The following is a 22,040-nucleotide window of genomic DNA, read 5'->3' on the forward strand; positions in this document are numbered from 1 at the left end:
GCAAATTTAAAATGAACAGAAATAATGTCAGGCTTCTCTAAAGTTTGTTTATTTCTGTGGAAGCTCGATCCTTCAAAACCTCCAGTTATACCGTGAGAACCAGTCCCAGGCACTCCAAATATCTCAGAAATCCAAACAAAGGAATGAAAGAGAATAACCTTAATACTTGCTTCAGATCCCCCAAATGGGAGGTAATGAAGCCCAGTAAGTATATAGAATTGCCTTTCTTATTCTTTCACCCTTGCTCAAGCATTTCACATCTTAAATAGTTTAATTTAGCAGAACAGGTAATTCCAACTTTGCTTTCAACTCATCTGCATCCCTTCCAAATATAGGAGACCATAGTACAGTATTCAGGATACATTGCCCTTCTGCCTGCGCCATCTGATCAAGATGATCACTGCTTTGAAACCTCTAGCCCCACTGACACACATATACTCCATATTTGTTGATTTATTTATCCTGATTGTTTCTATACAGTTCCAACTTCTCTCTATTTTGATGAGATCTTTTAAAACTTCATAAATATGCAAGCAAACAAATGTGTCTGTATAGCTTCCATTCAGACCCATACTATTTTACCACTCATGGTCTAAGACTAGAGTGATTCCATAAACACACTGAACAACACAGGTTTTACGACTAAAGTCAGAGTAATGCCAATACCTGCTTTGATTAAAAGTGTAGATTTTCACACGACTGTGGCTGTATTTTTGCAAGATTTTTTTGGTGTCTTCATCAGTGTTGAAGGAGTTCATTAGCACCAAAGGAACATCTGTATTGTAGGTTTTGTTGAGATGCTGTAAGAAATGCATTGAAGTAAACACTACTAATTTTCCAAATTTTTCCCCATTTCCCTTTTTTCACCTTACATCTAACTGTCTGTATCCTTTACTCAATGTCTCTTTGTGTGAGCAGTTCCCTCCAGTGCCACAACAGCCAAAAAAAGCTTCTAGGCTTGCTGGTCATATTTATTAGGGGCCTAAGCACAAGTCAAAACTCTTCACCAGCCACCACCAGATGTGTACTGACTGGCTGCCTCAATTTTCCCTCTCCACACCTGGCATGATGACACCTCCCCAGATAACAATGAGGATCTTGGCCTAATCATTTAGATTCTCTGATTAAATATTTTAATCTGACACTTAAAAGATCATCATGGAAGGCACTGACTAATGCCAGCTACCTGATTTGCTAAGGTACAGCACTGAGACCAGGGCCTCCAATGAAAATCTTGGAAATTAGGGCAGGTTTGCATTAGAACCAGTCAACAATCTCGGTGCAATGTTTTGAACTACCTATTTTTCCTAAATAAAGCAGTCCCACACAACAAGCACCGCTTTCCCCCATGACAACAGGTAACAACCTGGTGCCTCTGTTATACTTTGGCAACCCTGTGGTTTCATTTGGATTTGATTGCTTGCTTGCTTATACTCGTCAGACAATCTGACACTCCCGTGTTCCTCCAGCTGACGACTCTGTACCAGGACCTCCATGCAATGATCAAAGTTCTGAAAGGGGAGCTGTTTTTGTGGAAGTTCTTCCAGACAGTCAAGAAGCCTGAATCAAAGAGGACCCCAGGCTGGATGTAAAGCTTCTCCAAATATATTAAACCCTGTTGCTCTCCGTTCAAGACTGCTCAATCCATACAGCTGGAGAGTAGAGTCAGGAACTCAGCCCCACTGTCTGTTCACTCTATGGATCCCCTTCATGCAAATAACAAATGAAGGCAGCTCTACTGTTTGTTTAAAGTTCATCCTGATATTTTTTTTTCTAAACAAAAATTCTTCAAAATATCCTTCTCAAAAGCTATTATGTACTTAAAATTATTCTGTTCCTTTGCATTAGTAATTATTTTGCATTGTTCACCAGTTCCAAACTGTTTGCTTAATGCCTTCATTACAAACTTCTCTGAAATATTAAATTTCCAAACAAACTAGACAGGGAATCTAGCCACTACTTTTAAAAAATCTTACCAGTTGTTATTCTACAACATAATCAAATGACAGCTTAGTCCGCAATCTATTTTCCAATGATTTGTAGACATAAGGATGTGATTCTGCAAGTCTGCTTATTGGCTGAAGACAACTTCATGTAGGAGCTGACCACAAACCAGCAAAGCAAAAAAGGGCAGCATTTGTGCTACTTCCTTAACAAGTAGGACTTCACTGATTTTGGAGAGGCAGAAAAAAGGGCTACTATTTCCGTACTTAAAACCCCTTTTTCGATCTAAGCTTTACTGAACTTGCTTTTTTGATATAAATAGTATATTCGCAGTTCACTAATGGAGGCCATTGGGTCTAGTAGTTTTATCATAATATGTTACCTTTTCAAAACAGGGTTCAATTCATCTCTCTTTTCTAACACCAATTGTTCTATTTGTTTTTGAATTGCTAGCTTGAATTCCAAAATTAACAGAGAAGGTGGAGCAGCCTTAGCACAAAAAAAAATCTCAAACCGCCCTTGGAAGTACTTTTTGTTTAAAGGAAGAACAGCAGGAGCATTTATTTGCTCCAAATGTTCTTTTAGACCACACTATTCATACAATAATCAGTGGCTGAAATCCATAGTAAGTCACAACTAGAGTAGACCCATTGAATCAATATGACTTACAAAGGAGTTGTTTCACCAAATCCTACTCTAGTATGACTAACTACTCGATTTCAGCCATTATGTCCTCAAAATAGATGTTTCCAGAAGACCATTGCAAAATATAATTTTTCATAGCTGTTCTTTCAATAACAATGCCAAAGGGATTATCAGACCTAAGCCCTGGGGTTTATCCTTGTTAATCTTCCAGCAATCTGAACTTGAATCTAGAAGAAATACTATCCTTTTGGGGGTGTTCACTGACTTAGCCATCTCTTGGGCTTTTTAAAACTAATTAAAAAATTATTTGCTGTTGGCAACTACTTCTAAAGATAAAGATTGTTTAGCTTTAATGCAGTTTTTTCAACTTTTGATGTGTTATTGGAGGGACCCTTCTAAAGGCATGAAGTTTCTTTCAGAGAAACATCTTGAAACAGATATGCTGATTATACCGTACAGGGACCAATATTAGAAAGAAAATAATGGAATTAGTATAGTTGGCACCATAAATGGATTTTAAAAAGGGAAATGGATCCATGTCATCTTTGACATATATGGAAATATCGTATAAACAGAACACACAGTACCACTAAACTGTAGCAAAGGAAGATGGGTAGCACAGTAATTCCATCAGCTGTGCCCAAAAAAAACCCGGATCCAACTGACTGCTCTCCTTTCTCTGAAATATTTTCATTTAAGAACTGGTGCTTGAATTGGATCTCCATTATTTTTTTAACTCTTCACTCATCCTCCCTTATTTTCTTTTGCTTTAGTTTGGAGACTGTGGGGGAGGGACTATAGTGTTTCATAAAATGTATACAAGTCCCTCCAACAGACATTCTGGCTGTAGAGCCAAGTGAAAATGTTTTAAATAAGATTTTTACATAGTTTGCAGAGCAGAGAAACCAAGAAAGAAAAAAAAGTTATTTTATATACAGAACTTGTGCAATTTCACTGAAGGAGGAGCATCCGAATTTGCTTCAGATTATACTTCAGCAGTACCTGTTGTTTGCAAAAACACACACACACACACACACACACACAAAACCAACAACACTGGGTGATTGCCACACTCCTTGAAACAGTCAGCAGAACTAAGTAAAACTTTCAGTACTGCAATTCAGGTGGCTCTGCTCTGAGCAAAGAGCAAAATCATATTTCATTTTCACTAGCATTTTAATATATGGTTTTTGTCTCTGGAAACCTGCAAACTGTCCCCCCTTACACACACATGCACACACAGAGAGAGAGACTGATTACTTACCTCAATTTGCTGAACAGTCAGATCCAGGAAGGTATTCTCATTCCGCACACCAATAAGGCTTTTGGGGCCTTTACATCCCATACTGGTACCCAAGCCACCATTGAGTTTCACCACAACTAGCTTGTTTAAAACAGAAGCTATGTTATCAGGTAATCCTCTAGCTTTTATCTTCTCATAGGGTTGTATCTGAATTTAAAAAACAACAACACACAATTCATTGATTGTTGAATTCTTTCTCTACTTCTCACTTCTTAAGCTTACCGCTAATCCCACACACAAGAAAAGAAATAATAAAAATTTAAGTTAAGATCTATGATTTAATCACATAAAAGGTACATGTTTACACTGATACTTCTTGAAATAGATTGATTTCGGAAGGAGTTCTAAACTGGATACTGCTAACTGCATGTTAGGTTTGTTAGCATCAAACAAGCCCACACTGATAACAGCACAATCCAACCTATGTTTAGTCAACCAACAAACTGACAGCCAGACAGACAGAGATACCTCTCTCTGCTACCCTGGTGAAAGGATCTGCTGCTGTACAGCCACATAAAGTTTCCCCACCCCCAGGCAAAACAAACTTTTTCAGGCGTGCTGTTTTGTTTCATTTGTTAAAAGCTTGCTGTATGATAAATAAGGTATTTTTTCCAGCTGTGCTGTTTTGTTTCATTTGTTAAAAGTTTGCTGTATGATAAATACGATATTTGAATTTTAAATGGAATCACAATATCACTGAAAAAAGTAACAATGTTGCATTTATTATAATATTTTATAAGGAAGGAGGATATAAAGATGGGAGAAAGAGGGCTTAGCCAATTACCCACACAAATTCCATCCCACTGCACCACAAAGTGACAGTTTTTAAAAGCTGACATCAACTCTTCTATGAATCCAAAAGTAAACATGTAAAATCTACTATACGTCCTGCTGCACCCAAGAAAGAAGGAAACTACTTTTTCCTCAAACCAAGCTTATCTTATTAACCTACGTAATCTGCAACTACGCCATCACTTCAGTAAAGTAAAGCAAAGTGAGTTTGCCCAAGGAGGACTGGCACACTGCCTTCCAGGTGAGTAATTTCCTTCTAATAGTAATTTCTTAGGAGTACAGTGTTTTACAGAAACCGTAGCTATGTAAACTTAAAGGATACTCAGGTTTGAGATACTAGAGTGAACAGTAAGGCTTAGCAAAAGAAAAAAGGAGGAAGAGGGGTTAGAAAACACCTGGGACTTAAGGGTTTTAAGAAATGGGGTAGATAAAAGGAGGCTTTTTAAATCTTTGTATTATTTTACTGATTCCTAATAGAGAGACTTATAAAAATAAATGCTTTATGTTAATGAAACAGAGAAACAAGGAAGTTTCACCTTTCCCAATCTTTTGTTTAACCTCTCCTTCACCATTTTTCTGTCAAATTGCAAAGGAAATTTTTATCCAACCACATTGAAAGAGCTACTGTCAGCATCCAATCATTTGAGGTTAAAACTACCATGAGTCTCGTGTTGTTTACACACACCTATTATTTTGAGGTATCAGAGAAAACTGAGTAGATCTCGAAGTTTGTATATAGCAATAGATCTGACAGCTATCCTTCACTTCAATGGAATTAAAAGGATACCAAAAAAATAGAACCACCACCCCCAGTACAAACATAAGGCACATGGACTCTCAACATCAGCAGAGCAGGACTGCAACTCCTAGGTAATATCATTTTGGCTTTAATCTGACCCCAATGGGCTAAACCTAGTGAGTTTACTAAATTATCACCCACATTCTCAGATGGAAGATGTGGGTTTTCTGTGTCATCCCCTCCTCTCTGGCCAAGCAGATGCATGTCAGTATCAAAGAAAGTCCAGATTGAGAGGTGTATTTGCACGTGTGGCCTGTGTTATGAGTGACAGAGTGTGACAGTGTGTGTGGGTTCCAGAAAGACCAGCACCCCAGACCTGACAAGAATATGGAGAAATCGCAAGGGAAGATGGGATAGTGTGCCTAATACAGAGCTTCAAAAGAAGATGCAAGTTGCAGACAGAGATAGTTTTGTTATTAATAAGAGACTGCTGTGTGGGCAAAGGTTTGGATGTTTTGCAGTTGTTGTGCCCAGACAAGAGAGAAGCGAACTGGAGCAAGAAGTCCAAATATAACTAAAACCGGAGAAAGCAAGCTTTAAAAAAAGGAAGCAGGCTAGCTGAAGCCAAGTCTGTGGCAGATGGAACAAACTGTACACATAAAGGAAGCATTCCTGCATGACAACAGACTGTATCTGCCCAGGAAGCCAGGGTCTGCCCCTCGCCTGCTTGTGCAGGTGTCACATTCCCAGGGGTTACAACAGCAGAGTCCAATAAGCCAGTCCTATGTCAGGAATTCAGGGAACGCAGAGCCAATAACCAAATACCAAAGCCAACTCACACAACGTAAGGGTCAGAGTCCAAAGCCGAGGGTCCAGAGAACAAGGTTCAAGGTTGTCAGGAGTGTGGATGCAAGCCAGAGGTTTGACTTGTTGCTTCCACAGACTTTCAGCCGTCTGAGAGCTGCTTATATAGTAAAAACAGCCTTTGAACTGCAGGAAGCCTCTTCATCCTGTCAGAACTCAGGGCTAGTTGATCGGATGTTTCTGCGGGCAGCCTTCAAACGATCCTCTGACCTTTTTGTCATAAGTCTTCCCCGAAGCCTGGCCCTCAGCCTATCTAGTGGGGGAGGAGAATCTGGGAGCGATTCAGGTGTTTGTATTTCTAATTGCTCAGCATTCTCCTCACCTACAGTTAACCCTTCAGGTTCCAGATCTTCGGCTGCACTCATGACAGCAGGCCAGGTTTAGCCCATTAGCACAGCCCAAAAGGAAAAGACCTATAAGAAGGATAACCCAGGAAAAGACAGCTGGGCTTCGACAGCGCTGCAACTATTGTTCCAATCCCCCTCTCTGAGGACTGATCCCCCATCAGAGGAGGGCCTTCTGGACGAGTGAGTTTCTTGTGTGAATGGGAAGTATGAAAGAGAGGCCTCTTGGTATTCAGAAGGTATTCTGTCGTAAGTCTTATGTCTCATCAATAAATGTTACATGAATAGTGCTTAACCTAAACTTATTGGTGTGTGGTCTTCTTCTCAGTAGTCTCTCTCTCTCTCTCTCTCATCTCATGGTCCCTCTCCCCAGAATACTGATGCTTTTGAACTGTGGTGCTGGAGGAGACTCTTGAGAGTCCCCTGGACTTCAAAGAGAAAAAAACCTAACCATTTTGAAGGAAATCAACCCTGAGTGCTCACTGGAAGGACAGATCCTGAAGCTGAGGCTCCAATACTTTGGCCATCTGTTGAGAAGAGAAGGCTCTCTGGAAAAGACCCTGATGTTGGGAAAGTGTGAAGGCAAGAGGGGATGGGGATGTCAGAGGACGAGATGATTGGACAGTATCACCGAAGCTACCAACATGAATTTGACCCAACTCCGGGAGGCAGTGGAAGACAGGAGGGCCTGGTGTGCTCTGGTCCATGAGGCCACAAAGAGTCGGACACGACTTAACAACTAAACAACACCCAACACCCAGAGGCAAGCTGTATAGACTGTGTGATCTTCCTAAATTACAAAGACAATGTTGTATCCTTTTGGATACTGAGTTCACGTAACACCATGCATAGTGTTCTTTCTTGCCTCTCCTACGCTGCTGGTTGTTGAGGGCATAGTTCTTTCCAGCTGTTTAGGGATGTTGTTCATTCTGAATGTCATAAAGTTGGCTGAATGAAACTGTTAAAATCACAAGGATAATAAGATCCTCTACCAAGAAGATTAGCCGTATCATGTTGTTATAACTTACAGAATCTTCTGGAGGTCTCTGGATCTTCCCCCAATCCACAGAAGGTCCTTTTTCTTGTAAGAATCTATGAAAGAGCTTTTTAAACCCTTCCAGGTCTTTCTTAGTGTGCTGAAAAGGAAAAGAGAATGAAGGTAGACATCTTTTCTTAAAAACAGCAGAGCCCAACCACTCAAACTGCCATTATCTGTGCAGACTGCTCTGAAAGGCAGTCTTTTTACAATTGTCATTAATTTTAATATATCTTTTACTGGAAAACCTACTGATAAGCTTCCCCGAACCATTAGGGGAAAGCTATCACAGCCAATCAAACATTTTCAGCATACATATGAACTCACTCATTCAAAAACCCATAGCATTGCACTTACAATGGTCTTTCCTGCCCTCTGTTACTCAATCCAGATCTCCAGAGGAAATGCAGGGACATTATAATATGCCTGCTGAAGTATTATATCAAAGCATGAACATTTGTGTTGTTGGAGCCAGGACATAAGTACAGAGTGGCTGGGAGAAAATATTTTTTATAATTGATTGACTGACTGACTGACTGACTGACCTACATGTTTTTGCTCCACCATTACATGGTTATAGTATAATAATATTTCCTATCTATGTCTAAAACCTGTAATTACACTGATCAAAGTGGAAAACATCTTCTAAGCCATTTTACTACTGCATACAGTTCTATGTCCTTAACCTCATGCTTAAGGACAACACAGGTCCAAAGACAATCCAACTTTTAAATTCTATTGCCACTCATTCATTTGATTAACAAATCCAAAGATAAAAGTTTACCAATCCCAGTCAAACTGACTGAACTGACCGAAACAACTTAATAGATTTAGCTTCCAAGCACAACTTTTAATAAAACAGTACTGTGTGCAGTAATATACAGTCAATGTGATACACTGAGTGTATATTACCATATGCATTGTAGGTAGTATGCCGTTTGTATCCTGAAGATGACAGGCCATGTTTTCCTGTCAAAAGCTTTATATTTTATTGTTTTATTAAAGTTTTTATTTGGAAGCTAAACCCATTAAGTTGTCTCAGTCAGTAGGTTTGACTGGGATTGGTTAACTTCTATTATGCTCCAAGAAAGTAGAAAGTTTTTCAAATCGAAAGATGCTTTTCTAGATTTTTAACACAAAAATATTCATAATCTCATACTTCCAATTTGTTTTTTAAAATCTTAGTAACACAAAAAGCACTCTGCTCATAAATGTATTTCTAATTTTAATACATACCTCTAGCTCATTCTGTGGTGCTGTTGCTAGTATTTTGTCCAGTTCCACTTTCATGGAATATTCCAGTTCTTGTCTAATTGCTTCCTGGAACGGGGAAGTACCGGCCTGAGACATCGCTTTGCTATAGTCTATTTTAAACACAAAGATAACTTTAATAAACAAATATGAAAGATATGGGAACCAAATACTTCCACTGTGAAAACAGAGGTACGGTTTTATTTCTTCCATGCATTTTTAGCAGCTAAAATATACCAGACTTCTGTATGCCATTCAACCAAAGGACCAGATGAAAAGGGTGGACTTCATTTCTGTTGCTGAAATACTAGCCAAACAAGATTTCAGAGGCAGAAATCTAAGACACAGTGTTGAAGGACAAACATCACAAATGGCTCATGTACAGTTCAACAGCCACGCGTTACTGATTTGCCTGGCCATACAATTTTCCTCTGAACAGACTGTTTAATAAAAGATAGAAACCTGCCCATGAACTGTCACACTCTCCTCCCGTAATCTGTATGTACCATCATCTCCTTCCCTTAGTGTTTTTTTCAGCTATTACCGGGCAATATAAAAAGTCCATTGCTCTATTCATCTCATCTCTATTTACTCTAGTTTTTTTAAATCACTTATTACAGACAAAGATAGCATGATACTTATATTATAGGTCTTTGGGACCTTATAATAAGAGAGGATACTGCTTTGCTTAGTACACTATCTTAAAATCTTAGTAAACTGGTAGTTAATAAAGATCTGCCAACAAATGGGGTAAAATGCAAGCTGACACTGGGGGGAGGGGGTGGGGGCACTATTAAAAACTTGGTGCCAAGTTTCCACAACTCTTGTGTTCCACACAGTCCTCTGTCATAATGAGATGTGAATCGCAATGTGTATTTCAACCTCTCCCCCTACTGGTGCAAACCTAAAGGGGAAATAGTGTTTTGATGTGTATAGCTTTGGACGTAAATTCTACTCCTTGCTGTAGTGACTGAGAAATCTGACAAGCCCCATGTGCAACTTGGCCAGGTTAAACTGACCTCTCAATATACTGTTTAAATCTTCAGTTTACATCTCAATGCTTAGCACAAACATTCTTCTTTCCATTTCTTGTGAGAGTGGCAGGTGGAGTCTGAATATACAGTGTTTTGCTTATTTTCATAACAAACAAAAGAAAATGAACATCCTCCTGAATCAGACAAAAAGCCTATCCATTCCATCATTGTACCTGCAGAGTCGCCAGCTAGATACCCTCAAACAGCCCAAAAGCAGGACACCAACACCTTTCCACTTGGGTTCTCCGTCAACTGCTATACAGAGACAAATTGTGTCCAGCACAAGACATAATAGACAAGCATCCTGACCGGCAACTAGATACTCACAGCCAAAACATTCCATACATTAATCGAAGGATGTTCCAAGTCAGCAGCCGTTCCTACACCTTATGATTGTGAATTCCACATTTTCATGCATTTTCACTAGCATCACTACAAATGCTCTTTGTTGTATCCAACAAGTTTACAAAATTTATTTACATGCCCAAATAATTTTTCTCCAGTCATTTTTGGAGCAAAAATTAATATAAGACCCTGTCTTATTTTCGGCAAAACAGGATACTTACTGGTGTATAAGGACACAACATGCTGCTTCTCTATTGACTCAGACCCATAGTCCAGCTAGCCTATTATTTCAACTCTGAATGGCAGCAGCTCCCCAGAATTTCTGGCAGGATTCTGACCTGCCTTACCTGGAGGAGGCCACTTCCACCTGTATCTCAGGCAAAAAGAAAAGAAAAAAATTGCCTGAGATGCTAGCATAGACTAACAGGGATACCTATTCAAATACCACTTGGAAATCTCCCATCCAAACAATAACCAGGTCCAGCCCAACACAGCTTCCAAAATGAGCCTGGCTTATGTTCAGGGTGGTAGCTGACTGTTATGGTCAAAGCAACCCCAATTACATTGACTCAACAGCAACTCTCAGTCAAGTACTTTCAGATTACCACTGTTCTTTCTGAAAAATAGCATTTTCAAAAAAAAAAGTTTGTAAGCGTTACCCCCAATCATCTTCAATCTAGTCCAGACTATAATATATACAAAACAAGAAACCTACAAATTTCTGGGTGAAATATGACAACATAAAACTTTTTCATCCATGTAAATCTAAGCTAATTGGAAAAACAAACAAACAAGAAATTGCCTCAAAGTTACGTGTCTGGAAACATTTTTGATGGACTAACCTTTGTGCCAATATACAATAATGCAGCAGCCTTAGATCACAATTTCAAACTTCAAACCATTCTTTTTTATACTTATAAAGGAGATTGAAGAAAATGTGGCATATATTTCCAAACATAATCAAATGGTAGCCAACAGTGGCTTTTTAAGAAGTAGTTGTCATAATGTATACAGCTGAACAACCCATGATAGAAAGACCACATATATTTTGTAATAAAATGAGCAGAATCTAAGGAAACAGCCAACTTGCCAGGGACACGGAGAGACGCAGCCACAGATCTATCAGACCTACTGTGACTGATGCCAGGAAAGGGTCACAACACACGGAGTCCAGTGTATTTCACCCACAACAAGGGACAGGTTTTTAATCTACAGATAGGACTTGGATATTCTTTGTTGCTTCCCACCACTCCATCCCCAAGCTTTATACTATCTAAGCCTGGAAAAGAGTTTTGGAGAACTCAAAACTTTGCCTTGGTTGTAACCCTGTTGATCTGATAAACACTTTAGTCAACCCAGAATTTTATCTTGATGGTTTCTGAGGAAATGTGTCTCATCGAAATACTTATCAACTCAAGTAGTTGTTAAATGTAGTTATTGTACAAGGAATGATCAAGTAATGCACTGCAAGGTTCATGAGGGTTTTTTTTTAATTGCAGTTCTTACAGGACATTCACAGTAAGTACACTGTTCATGAAATCTTAAAATTACCGTATTTTTCGCACCATAAGACGCACTTTTCCCCCCACAAAACAGGGGGGTGGAAAGTCTGTGCGTCTTATGGAGCAAAGGAAACAGATTATATTTTCCTGGTTTCTTCTCCTAAAAAATTGGTGCGTCTTATGGAAAGGTGCGTCTTATGGAGTGAAAAATACGGTATGTTACAGACTAGTAGACAATGTTCACTTTTTCTTAAAACTATTAAGATCCACTACATTCCACATCTCATTCTTGTAGGCTTATGTACTTTATAATGTTAAAACTGACAGTTAGTATGCAACATTATATAGCTGTCTCGGGTTTAACAACTCCCTTGTGAATCATCCCATATGTAATACTTTCCATGTGGTACTTTGTATGAAAGGCTTTGTGGGGATCTATTAAGACGCACATACACCTACCAGATTGATGCAGTCGATTTTAATATCAATGCAAAATTAAACACATGCACGTCTTGAGTTATGTTGGAAGTCCTGGAAAATGCAGTTTGGATGACAACTTCAGAAAAACTAAAATGCCAGATGTAAGTGAGATTTTGAAACCTTTGGGGTTATTTTGTAATAGAAAGCAAGCTGAGTTAAGCACACAATTATGCATAGAGGAAGCTGATTGTTTCAACAGGCAACATTTGTTTTTCATTTTGCAATACTCCATAAAAGGACATTTCTGTGTTTTGCAATAATTGCCAAGAGCAGTTTCATTTTATGTGCATGTAGTTTTAACTTGCTTAACAACTTTCACTGTATCAGGGAGCACGAGGTACTCTCTAATTTTAATTCAGCTTGCAGCTGCCATTTTCCTACTCTAGTCTGCAGGAACCATTTCTGAATTGCAAAGGGCTGCAAGGCAAAGCAACACACTGGATTGACTATAGAAGGGCAAGGAATGGGAGAGATACTGGGATAGTTATGCATTTGAAGGAAGCAACATATCATCAGAAAACTTCTTTACGTTATCTCTTTCTGGGTATGAGATCATGTGCAGATAAGTCTTTTTAAAAGTGCCATTCTAACTAAAGAGGTTGCTCTTTCCACCAAATATTTCTCAAGCTATCTGAACAGATCAAAAGCTGCTCTTAATCTAACAATTACCTACTTATACCTCAAGCCCAGAACTTCATAAATTTCAAAGCACCAGTGGAGAACTTTCAGCCTTCAAGGCGCCTATAATTTCAACCAGTATCATCTGGCATGGCAATGGGCTGTAGAAGCTATATCCCAAAATATCAGGATAGGCAACATCTGTCTACCACTATAGTATAGCCTGCATGAACAGCTAAGATAAAGGTTGTTTTCTAAGCTACTTTCTACGCCAAGAAGAGGAAAAAGGAGCATCTGAAGAAGTTCCTGAAAGAGTATGTGAAAGAGCTGCTATTTTAAAAGAAATGTAAAAGGCTCTACACTCAAGAGACAGAGTTCACTGGGTAAGAACTATGAATTTTCATTAGTACAGATGAGCAATTCTGTTGTTTCGTAGCCATATACCATATGGTGGAATACCACACTAGAAGAACTAGATGTTCTATTCAGCATTTATTCAATGTACACAATGTACCTACAGGACACATTTTAAATCTGCTTTAACAATCTATACCTTCTCCTAACTTAATAAGGGTGCTGAAAAATAAGATCCAGAAATACTGAGGTCTTTCACACAAAACTCTACATTGGCTGAAATCCTATTGTGCAGTTCCATATGCATAGCAGATGTGACAACACCAGCAGCAGCAAATTGTGCCTTTAAAGGGAAATAGTTGCTAATTAATGGCAATTTTGGGGTGCAGATGACTTATACAGAATGCTACAAAGTAGCATGCATCCTGAAATTGTTAAAGGAAGCCTTTAATTAGCAGCCATTTAATCCTGTTGCTGAGATCTCCTTTATGCATGCAGAGGTCTACAACAGGATTTCAAGCATTTATTTTTAATATCACTTGATTAGTATTTATCAAAGTGAAAAAGGTGAGAGATACTGGATGAAACGTAATACAGGCACGTCTTTGTAATTTAAATTAACTTACCAACAGTATGTGGTCTGAAACAATTCAAAAGAGAGAGAGAGAGTCAAGCAAGGAAGAGAATCTGTTTATCTGCAGAGGGAACCTTCCTTTCCCCTGCTTATGCTCTCCATCTCATTCCCTTAAAAGTTAAAAACAGGGGATGTTGGGGAATGAAGAACAGTAACACTTCTCATGCCTGTGGCTAGCAGCCATGGAACCAGCGAATGTAGTTGTGTGTCAACACCTGGCTGCCAATTCCTGACCACAAAATAAAAGGAAGACAGAAACAACTTCTCTTTCAGAACTGTTTTTTTACACTCCCTCGATCCTTACACCAGCTTCAAAAAAAAAACCAAAAAAACCTGAAGAGCAGCCCAATGGTTATGGGGTACTACTACTCAGGTTGTGGAGGAACACAGAAATTTAGAAACTTTATCCTTATGCCACTAATAAAGAATGTGCTAGCATTATCTCCCAAGATGGCATGTATGAACCTGATGAGTCAGAATGCTAAATGCCAGTGAAGAAACCTGTGTGTTTTGCCTAAGGTTCCATTTAGGTATCTGAGTTGCTGCTATTTTATCTCTATGTAAGAGGAACCACCATACTATCTTCTTCCTAAGGGACTTTGCTAGAGATCATATGATACCTACACAATTGGTACTTGTCCCATTAAGACTGCAGTCTCTTTCCTTGCAGATCTCAGTGGTTTAAAACACCTAGCCAAAATTTGGTGGGCTTCCACAATATTACATCCACTCTCCTGCTTTTTTTAAAAAACCTATATCTCCTGAGCAATACTTCTAGAGCAGCATTTATCTTTTTTTTTCAATTTGCAACCCCCTTTTATAATAGCCAAGTGACCCGCAACTCCCACCACATTTCTGCAAACTCCTCGCCCCAGTCTTTTCATAGTTTAGGTTTTATTGAACTCAGTAGGACTGACATCTGAGAAAATCTGAACAGAATCAGGTACTAATTGGCAAAGCTAGGAGGCCACACTTACTTGGGTGTCATTAATTCCCCCTTCAGCTCTTATGGGACTTGTTTTGGAGGAAATGAGTTGGAGTAGGGTTTGTAATTCTGCCCCACAGTAGAAAAGGGGTGTTGTGTGTGTGTGTGTGTGTGCCTTGTCTGAGCGCCAACTTTGACTACCCATTGTTGCATAATTCAAGATGTGTGGCTTCCCCTCCTCCTTCACTAATAAGGAGTGGGAAAGAAAGACACGCACATTCTCAGTTGTGCAAATTACTTTTCTTTACACTCCAGATTTTAAGCAATCCAGGGCTAAGGAGGTTGTTAGAATACCAGAATTGAGCAGGATCAGGGGTTGTGGGGTGGGGAGCTTACTCCAAAAACAGCACCTCAACAGAATCAAGGCAATATTCCCCTGGCAGATGCTGGCTAGCACCACAGCACTCCAGTCACCAAGGCCAAAACCGGCCAGCGGCCCACGAAGCGTGGGAAAAGTTTCCACCATTCACAAAAACAAAAAGCAGTAGAGGGGAAGTTTATGGCAGCAGCTGATACACAGATGCCATCCTTACATAAATGGCATTGAACTCAATGGGCTATTATTCTAAGTGGACACATAGTTTAAAATAATCACAACTAAAAATAACCTCAGTGACATGAAAACACTTTGTGATCCCCTTGGGGGTTGTGACCCACAGATTGGCAACCAGTGTTCTAGAGAATTTGAAAGCATGTATATTTTGTGAATCTATAGTTCACTTAATAAATACTAATGAAATAAAAATATTTCCCATGTGTCAGCTTTAGATTATGTTTTACAACTACAGAACAACAAAGCTCTTTTCTTCTTTGGAGCTGCTTTCAGTCATTTTAATTTCCCTATCCAGCTAACTGATGTCCACTGTGGTGTAGTAGTGGACAGAGTGACGGACTAGGACTTGAGACCAGGGTTCAAATTCCCACTTGGCCATGGAAACTCACTGGGGGAGTGGAAATGATAAAACCATTGAAGAATCTCACTTATCTTGAAAGCCCTATTAGAGTTGCTATAAGTCAGTTCCAACTTGACAGCACACAACTAGCTTTCTAGCTAAAGGCAAATTACGCCTTAGTAACTGGTGTATCACAGCCTTCTGCCTACTTTGGTATGTTCTCCTGAACCCTTTTTAACTGAAGAGCAAATGAGACCAGCATAGCACTTGACACATAATACCAAAGGATGATGCATAGGATAACCTTCATCCAACTTCACATTTCTAAATCTAAACAAAGCCCTGGTTCAGCCAAATACTTGCTAGGTGTGTGAGCCACATTTACAATCTTAACTGACCAGGCAAAAACACAGCAGAGTCTACTGATTCAGATGCAATGGCAGAACCAAAATTTACAGCAAGCAGAAAGGAAGACCAGGTGGAGTGGTGCAGGGGAATATCAGAAGATAGTATGATGAACCTAATCTCATTGCAGGCCTGTTTTGTAGGCTCAAATCTTGAGTTACCATCTTGACTCAAAAATAGTTCAGAAATACTGTAACTAAAACAGTTCTAAAATAAAATAATGAGCCTGAAGAAATAATTTCAAAGTGCTCTGAAATGCATGGAATTCATCTGCAATTGAAAGATAACCAGAGAAGGGAAAGTAAAAACTACACAATTTGCAAGGACACAAAGCAAAACAAGAATAAAAGTGTACATCAAATCGATATTTTAAACAGTTTTGGGTAAATGTTAGCAGTCTTTGAATGCAATGTCTCCCTAAAGTAGTTGAAGCAAGCAAGCAAGCAAAATAAGTTTATTGTGTGGCACACAGGCCATTGCAACATACATCAGATGAAACAATATAAACAATATAATATAGTCCAATACAATAAAATGCAATACAATATTAAAAGGCATTCAGAATCGAATCAAGTTGATTTCTATTCCGGCACAAAGTTTTAACATCTAAGGAGAGGGCAAAGGCAGATGGAAGACATTAACCAATTCCAGCAGCATGCACTTATCGCGAGGGGAATAACCCCAAAGATACAATTGCTTAAATATTGACTTAATTGATAGAGGCGGGGGATACAGATTTAATTTTTAACAATGTAGAGATAAACTGTGCCATTCGGAAAGTGACAAACTTGCCTCTGTCAGAAAATAGGATCTTAAGCTGTTCGTGTTCAGAATTACTAGAATATTTTCCTAAAATAGGGTTGAGAAAACGTTCGCGATAGGACTCTAATAGTGCACAATAGGGTACTACATGTGCCAAATTCTCCACTGATTTTTGGTCACAAGAGCAAACTCTCTCGTGGTACAGAATTTGTGTATAGTGTCCTAATAAACTGGCTGGTGGTAACATATCAAAATGTGCCCAAACAAAAGCTTTTCTATAATCAAATGTCATTAGTAGAAGAGATATAATCAAATCCTTCCCCAGAATAAAAGATAATGCAGGTATCAGAATGAAGCCTCCAACAGTGATTTTAGACGTGACAAAAGGCCCAGCATTATACCTCCTCTTCTTTTACTTTAAATAGTAGCTCCTATGTACTACTTAACATACACTTTTCACATCCCCCCTGAGTTTCAATAGAAGCCTGCTATGCAGCATGTGGGGCTGCTGTTCAAGAAACAGAACTCCAGAGTTCCCCTGTACATACAGAACCTGTGCTATATCTCCCCTTTCTTTTTACTCTATTTAGATTGTGTAGCTATCTGGATTTCAACCAAGATATTTCCTAGAAAATGATATTGCATGCAGAGACTCTTTTGACTGTGCGATTTCTCAAAAGCATCACCCATTATGCATGTAACAACTGAACATAATATTTCAGGTTACCTGCTTATTAACTCTAGGCATGTGTTTACCTCACCAGTCCATTTCTGCCACCTTCCATATTTTTCCACCTCTGCCTGGTTTGTACCATGTATGTGTACAACTGGGGTAGAGCAAATTCATCTTCTGTGTTTTTTAACATGTTTGCACTTTAATGTACTTTACCTTTACCTATACAATTGCTAAAGCATATAGGCACACTTTTTAAAATAGACCTTTTTTTAAGCATACTTGTCAAATATCCACATTTATCAATCAAAGCCATGGAATATGCAGGTTTCCAAACACATAGTCTGGCATCCATTTTTCCAGGTAATGCCAACTGGTAAAATCCACCTCAAAAATCCAGTGCAGCAGATTCCTTTTACAGACTTAATTCCTGCCACAAGGCTAGCAACATATCTAAAAGAGGAGGTTCAAATCATAATGATATGAACCACTATATACTAAGCCTATTTGTGTAAGCTGGCTAGATAGCTCAGTGGTTTAGGTACATGGCTGTGAACCCAGAGGCTGGTAGTTCAATATCCCACTGTGTCTCCCGGGAGAAGAGTCAGCCTGTGTAAGTCTTAGCCAAACTGCACAGTTCCTGAGTGCACCCAGAAGCTAGCAATGGTAAACTACTACTGAGTATACTCTTCCTGGAAAAGCCTGCAAAAGGTCACCATAAGTAAGAATTGATTTGACAGCGCACGATTACAGTATTTTTATCTGTGTTAGGAAGCACTCCTTGTATATATAAGCAATGTAGTCTGGTAATGAAGGAAATCAACCCTGAGTGCTCACTGGAAGGACAGATCCTGAAGCTGCGGTTCCAATACTTTGGCCATCTCATGAGAAGACTCGACTCCCTGGAAAAGACCCTGATGTTGGGAAAGTGTGAGGGCAAGAGGAGGATGGACAGTGTCATCGAAGCTACCAACATGAATTTGACCAAACTCCGGGAGGCAGTGGGAGACAGGAGGGCCTGGCGTGCTCTGGTCCATGGGGTCATGAAGAGTCAGACATCACTTAACGACTAAACAACAACGGAACTGTGAAGCTCAGTTTCTCAGCACTGAACTCAACCATCTGAATTGGGCCCTACAGGCAAATAGCTACTCCAAAAAATGGAATCACAAGAGCCATCAAACCAAGAAAAAAAAACACCAAACTGAAGAAGAAAAACAGCCACCCACAAATAAAGTATTTCTGCCAGACATTAAAGGGGTCATGGACCGCATGGGGAAACTTTTGAAAAAACACAATCTACAAACAGTATTCAGGCCCACCACAAAAATACAAGAAATGTTACGGTCAGCAAAGGACAGAAGGAACCACTTCACCACTGCAGGAGTATACCGGATACCTTGCAGTTGTGGTCAGGTATATATTGGAACCACAAAATGAAGCATCACACCAGAATCAAAGAACATGAGAGACACTGCGGACTAAAAAAACCAGAAAAATCGGCAGTAGCTGAACATGCCCTAAAACAAGCTGGACATGAAATTCTATTTCAAAATACTGAAATACTGGACAACACCAGCAATCATTACGTTAGACTGCACAGAGAAGCCACTGAAATCCACAAGCACCAGCAGAACTTCAACAAAAAAGAGGAAAGTTTGAAACTCAACAAAACTTGACTCCCAGCTCTCAAAAATACAGTGTGCAAAAGGTCAACTACATTAAACAACAACAGTCTGAAATGGGTATAAAGAAAACATTAGGTATTGCTTACCCAAATTCAGGTACTTTTAAGACCAACTGATTTTAAGGAAAGAGTTAAGCATTCTGCCAATTCACTACAAGATATTTCAATTCCTGTTCATGTCTATTCCCAAGCAAAACCCACTAACTGCAATAGGATTAAAGACATTATCAGTGCCTTTTCAGCCACGTAGTTCTCCCTTAATGTTACCAGCATCACAAGGTTTAATATAAAGGCCAAATTCAATTATTTTTCCCTTTTTACATTAGTACAAATTTTCTGATTGAATTATTACCAAATTGATGCAATCTCCTTAGATGCAGGAAGTCTGACTATTAACTGTCCATCAATTGTTTTTGGCTAGAATATCTGGAATAAGTTATTAAGTATGACACTAGATATAATTACATTCCTGGTGGGGAGATCAACCAACAAGAATCAAAACACTATATCCTCATAAACAGAGAGGCAATGTTCTAAATATATTTCACCTGATGTTAGGTATAAGCCTGATTTGCTTTAAAGAGAGCACAATTCATAAAAATATTACATATAACTTGTCATCACAAGAAAGAGCAATACCATTGTTGTTGTTAAGTGCCATCAAGTCAAAACTAACTTACAGCAACCCTAATAGGCTTTTCAAGGTAGATGAGGTATTTAAGAATGGTTTTACCAGTTCCACACATGCCAGTGAGTTTCCATGGCAGTGCTGGGGAATCAAACCCAAGTCTCCGAGTCCCAGTTCATTACTCTACCCACTACACTACACTGGTACCTTGTAACGCTATCAAGGATTTATTTTAAAAAACCCACCAAATTATAAAGCTTACCCATATTAGCACAAAACTAAGTTGCCCAGAGTGTTCTTTTTTTCCTCTTAGCACACAAAGTGGTCCCAAAAATGTACAGATTGCAACCCTGCTTTATGACTCAAGAACCAAGGCCCAAAACATACATATGTGTTGGACATGAGCTGTTACTAGTTAGTAGGCCAACAGTGACTTCTTCCAGCGCAAATCTATACATACGTTCTCAAATAAGTCCCACTGAGTTCAATGAAGCGTACTTCCAGGCAAGCAGACTACATGCTTGAAAACCATTTGCAAATCAACTGGGAAGAATTTACTGCAGCTATTGTACTTCAAACTGCAATTTTTAAAACTGCAAATATACTGGGAGAAAAGCACAGAGCATCCGTAAAGATGATGCCTGTTTTCATGTCAATACTGTTCAGTAAATAAAGCCATATAATTGACATATTCTATATTTTAACTTTCTTACAATGTTCAAAGTATGCTGTATATTCTACAATGTATTTCTACAAGCTCTGTTAAAATGTGTTTACAAGAGTAAAATCTGACATGACAAGGCCTAAAGCAATCTGGTCCAAGCTAATAGTTTCAAGTAATTTCACCAGTGGCAAAAAAAAGTAGAACTGAAAACACCTCACTTCTATTGACTAGAGCTAAGATTTGTCAGCAGGCAGGAAATACTATGCTGAGTTGCCTTCACAACAGGGAAATAATGTGTGTGTGTCCACAATTATGGAAATTTACAACCACTATATGTTAATGTCTAATCACTTTGCTAGTAATCCTATACAAATGGCAAATCTGGGAAACATAAACAAAACCATTCTTACACAAAATGGCCTCTTCTAATATTACAGTAAAAAAATCCAACATACATTTTTTTTCTAAAGTTAGTCTCTTTGCAGAGCAGAATTTATTGGTTAGGGGTGGGTCACTTTCAGTTTGCTGATTTCAAGGTTCAATCATCTCTGCTTTCAGCTGTTTACTCAAGTCTGCTTAGAGGCTACACAGCAGGTCTACAAACAGCATATGTGGCATACAAGCAGTACCACACAGAAAATCAAAATTTGTCTTTTTATATATAATTTCACATCAAATTATCCTGCACTGTTTTATATACAGGTAATGAATAATTCATCTATTTGACCAATTAATGAAGTAGTTCTACTAACAAGCCATTGGGGCACACCAGAGGGCACAAAGATCCATTCATTTAAAATAATGAACACATTGTAACAAGAATAATTTCCTTGAAAGTAGGAAAAATGCTATATGGGAATCATCCGCCTTCCTGTCCTCTTAGGGACTATTACCAATTTTGCAACAGGGAATTTTAAGACTCAAACCACATACACAGAGTCATAGTCTTCCAGAGATGTTTTGCACTAAAAGTCACCTGAAACCATTGGTCTTGGTGCTTAAATTATTAAGGGAGCATTACTGAACCAAGACGTTAACAGAAAGGCCTAGTGACAAATCTGGACTGACAGCCCACTCAATACAGACCCACTTCTACAATATACCACATTCTCGCAGCTAGGAACTGCAACTGCCTCTGCCTGATTTTGCAGATCCTATGCCTTCAGAGATAAGAAAAAGGAGCCCAACATACTCACACATATAAGCTTAAGAGGCAGCAGCTAGAAAGACCGGTGGCTGCTGTCACCTGAGCAACCAACCCCCTCAGGAGTGGGATCCAATACCTTTAATTAGCCCAAGTGCTTGCTACTCTCTTTCAAGCTCCCTCCTTCTACCACCGACTATCATCAGGGCACTCCTGCAGCCACTGCCTGGGAAGCCTAGAGAGCTCTATTCAAATCACACACAACCACACACACACACACACACACAGAGAGAGAGAGAGAGAGAGAGAGAGAG

The 22,040-nt window shown here is 39.1% G+C and overlaps 1 protein-coding gene across 7 annotated transcripts in view; it reads right to left on the reverse strand.

Moving 5' to 3' along the window:
- Window positions 1–22,040, reverse strand: part of UGP2 (UDP-glucose pyrophosphorylase 2) — a 35,093-nt gene that overhangs the window by 9,425 nt on the left and 3,628 nt on the right. For 5 of the 7 annotated variants that reach the window (XM_078377480.1, XM_073003828.2, XM_020803373.3 and 2 more), the window contains exons 2-5: window positions 8,904–9,031; window positions 7,660–7,767; window positions 3,854–4,039; window positions 667–800 (exon numbers count right to left, since the gene is read on the reverse strand). In XM_078377480.1, coding sequence (XP_078233606.1) covers window positions 667–800; window positions 3,854–4,039; window positions 7,660–7,767; window positions 8,904–9,017 — 542 coding nt within the window. In that variant the 5' untranslated portion in view covers window positions 9,018–9,031. Of the gene's footprint in view, window positions 1–666; window positions 801–3,853; window positions 4,040–7,659; window positions 7,768–8,903; window positions 9,032–21,778; window positions 21,985–22,040 lie in introns of those variants that run through there. The other 2 variants (XM_020803372.3, XM_078377485.1) reach the window with 2 other exon arrangements.

This window comes from Pogona vitticeps, chromosome 1 (genome assembly GCF_051106095.1).
Source record: "Pogona vitticeps strain Pit_001003342236 chromosome 1, PviZW2.1, whole genome shotgun sequence".
NCBI lineage: Eukaryota > Metazoa > Chordata > Lepidosauria > Squamata > Agamidae > Pogona > Pogona vitticeps.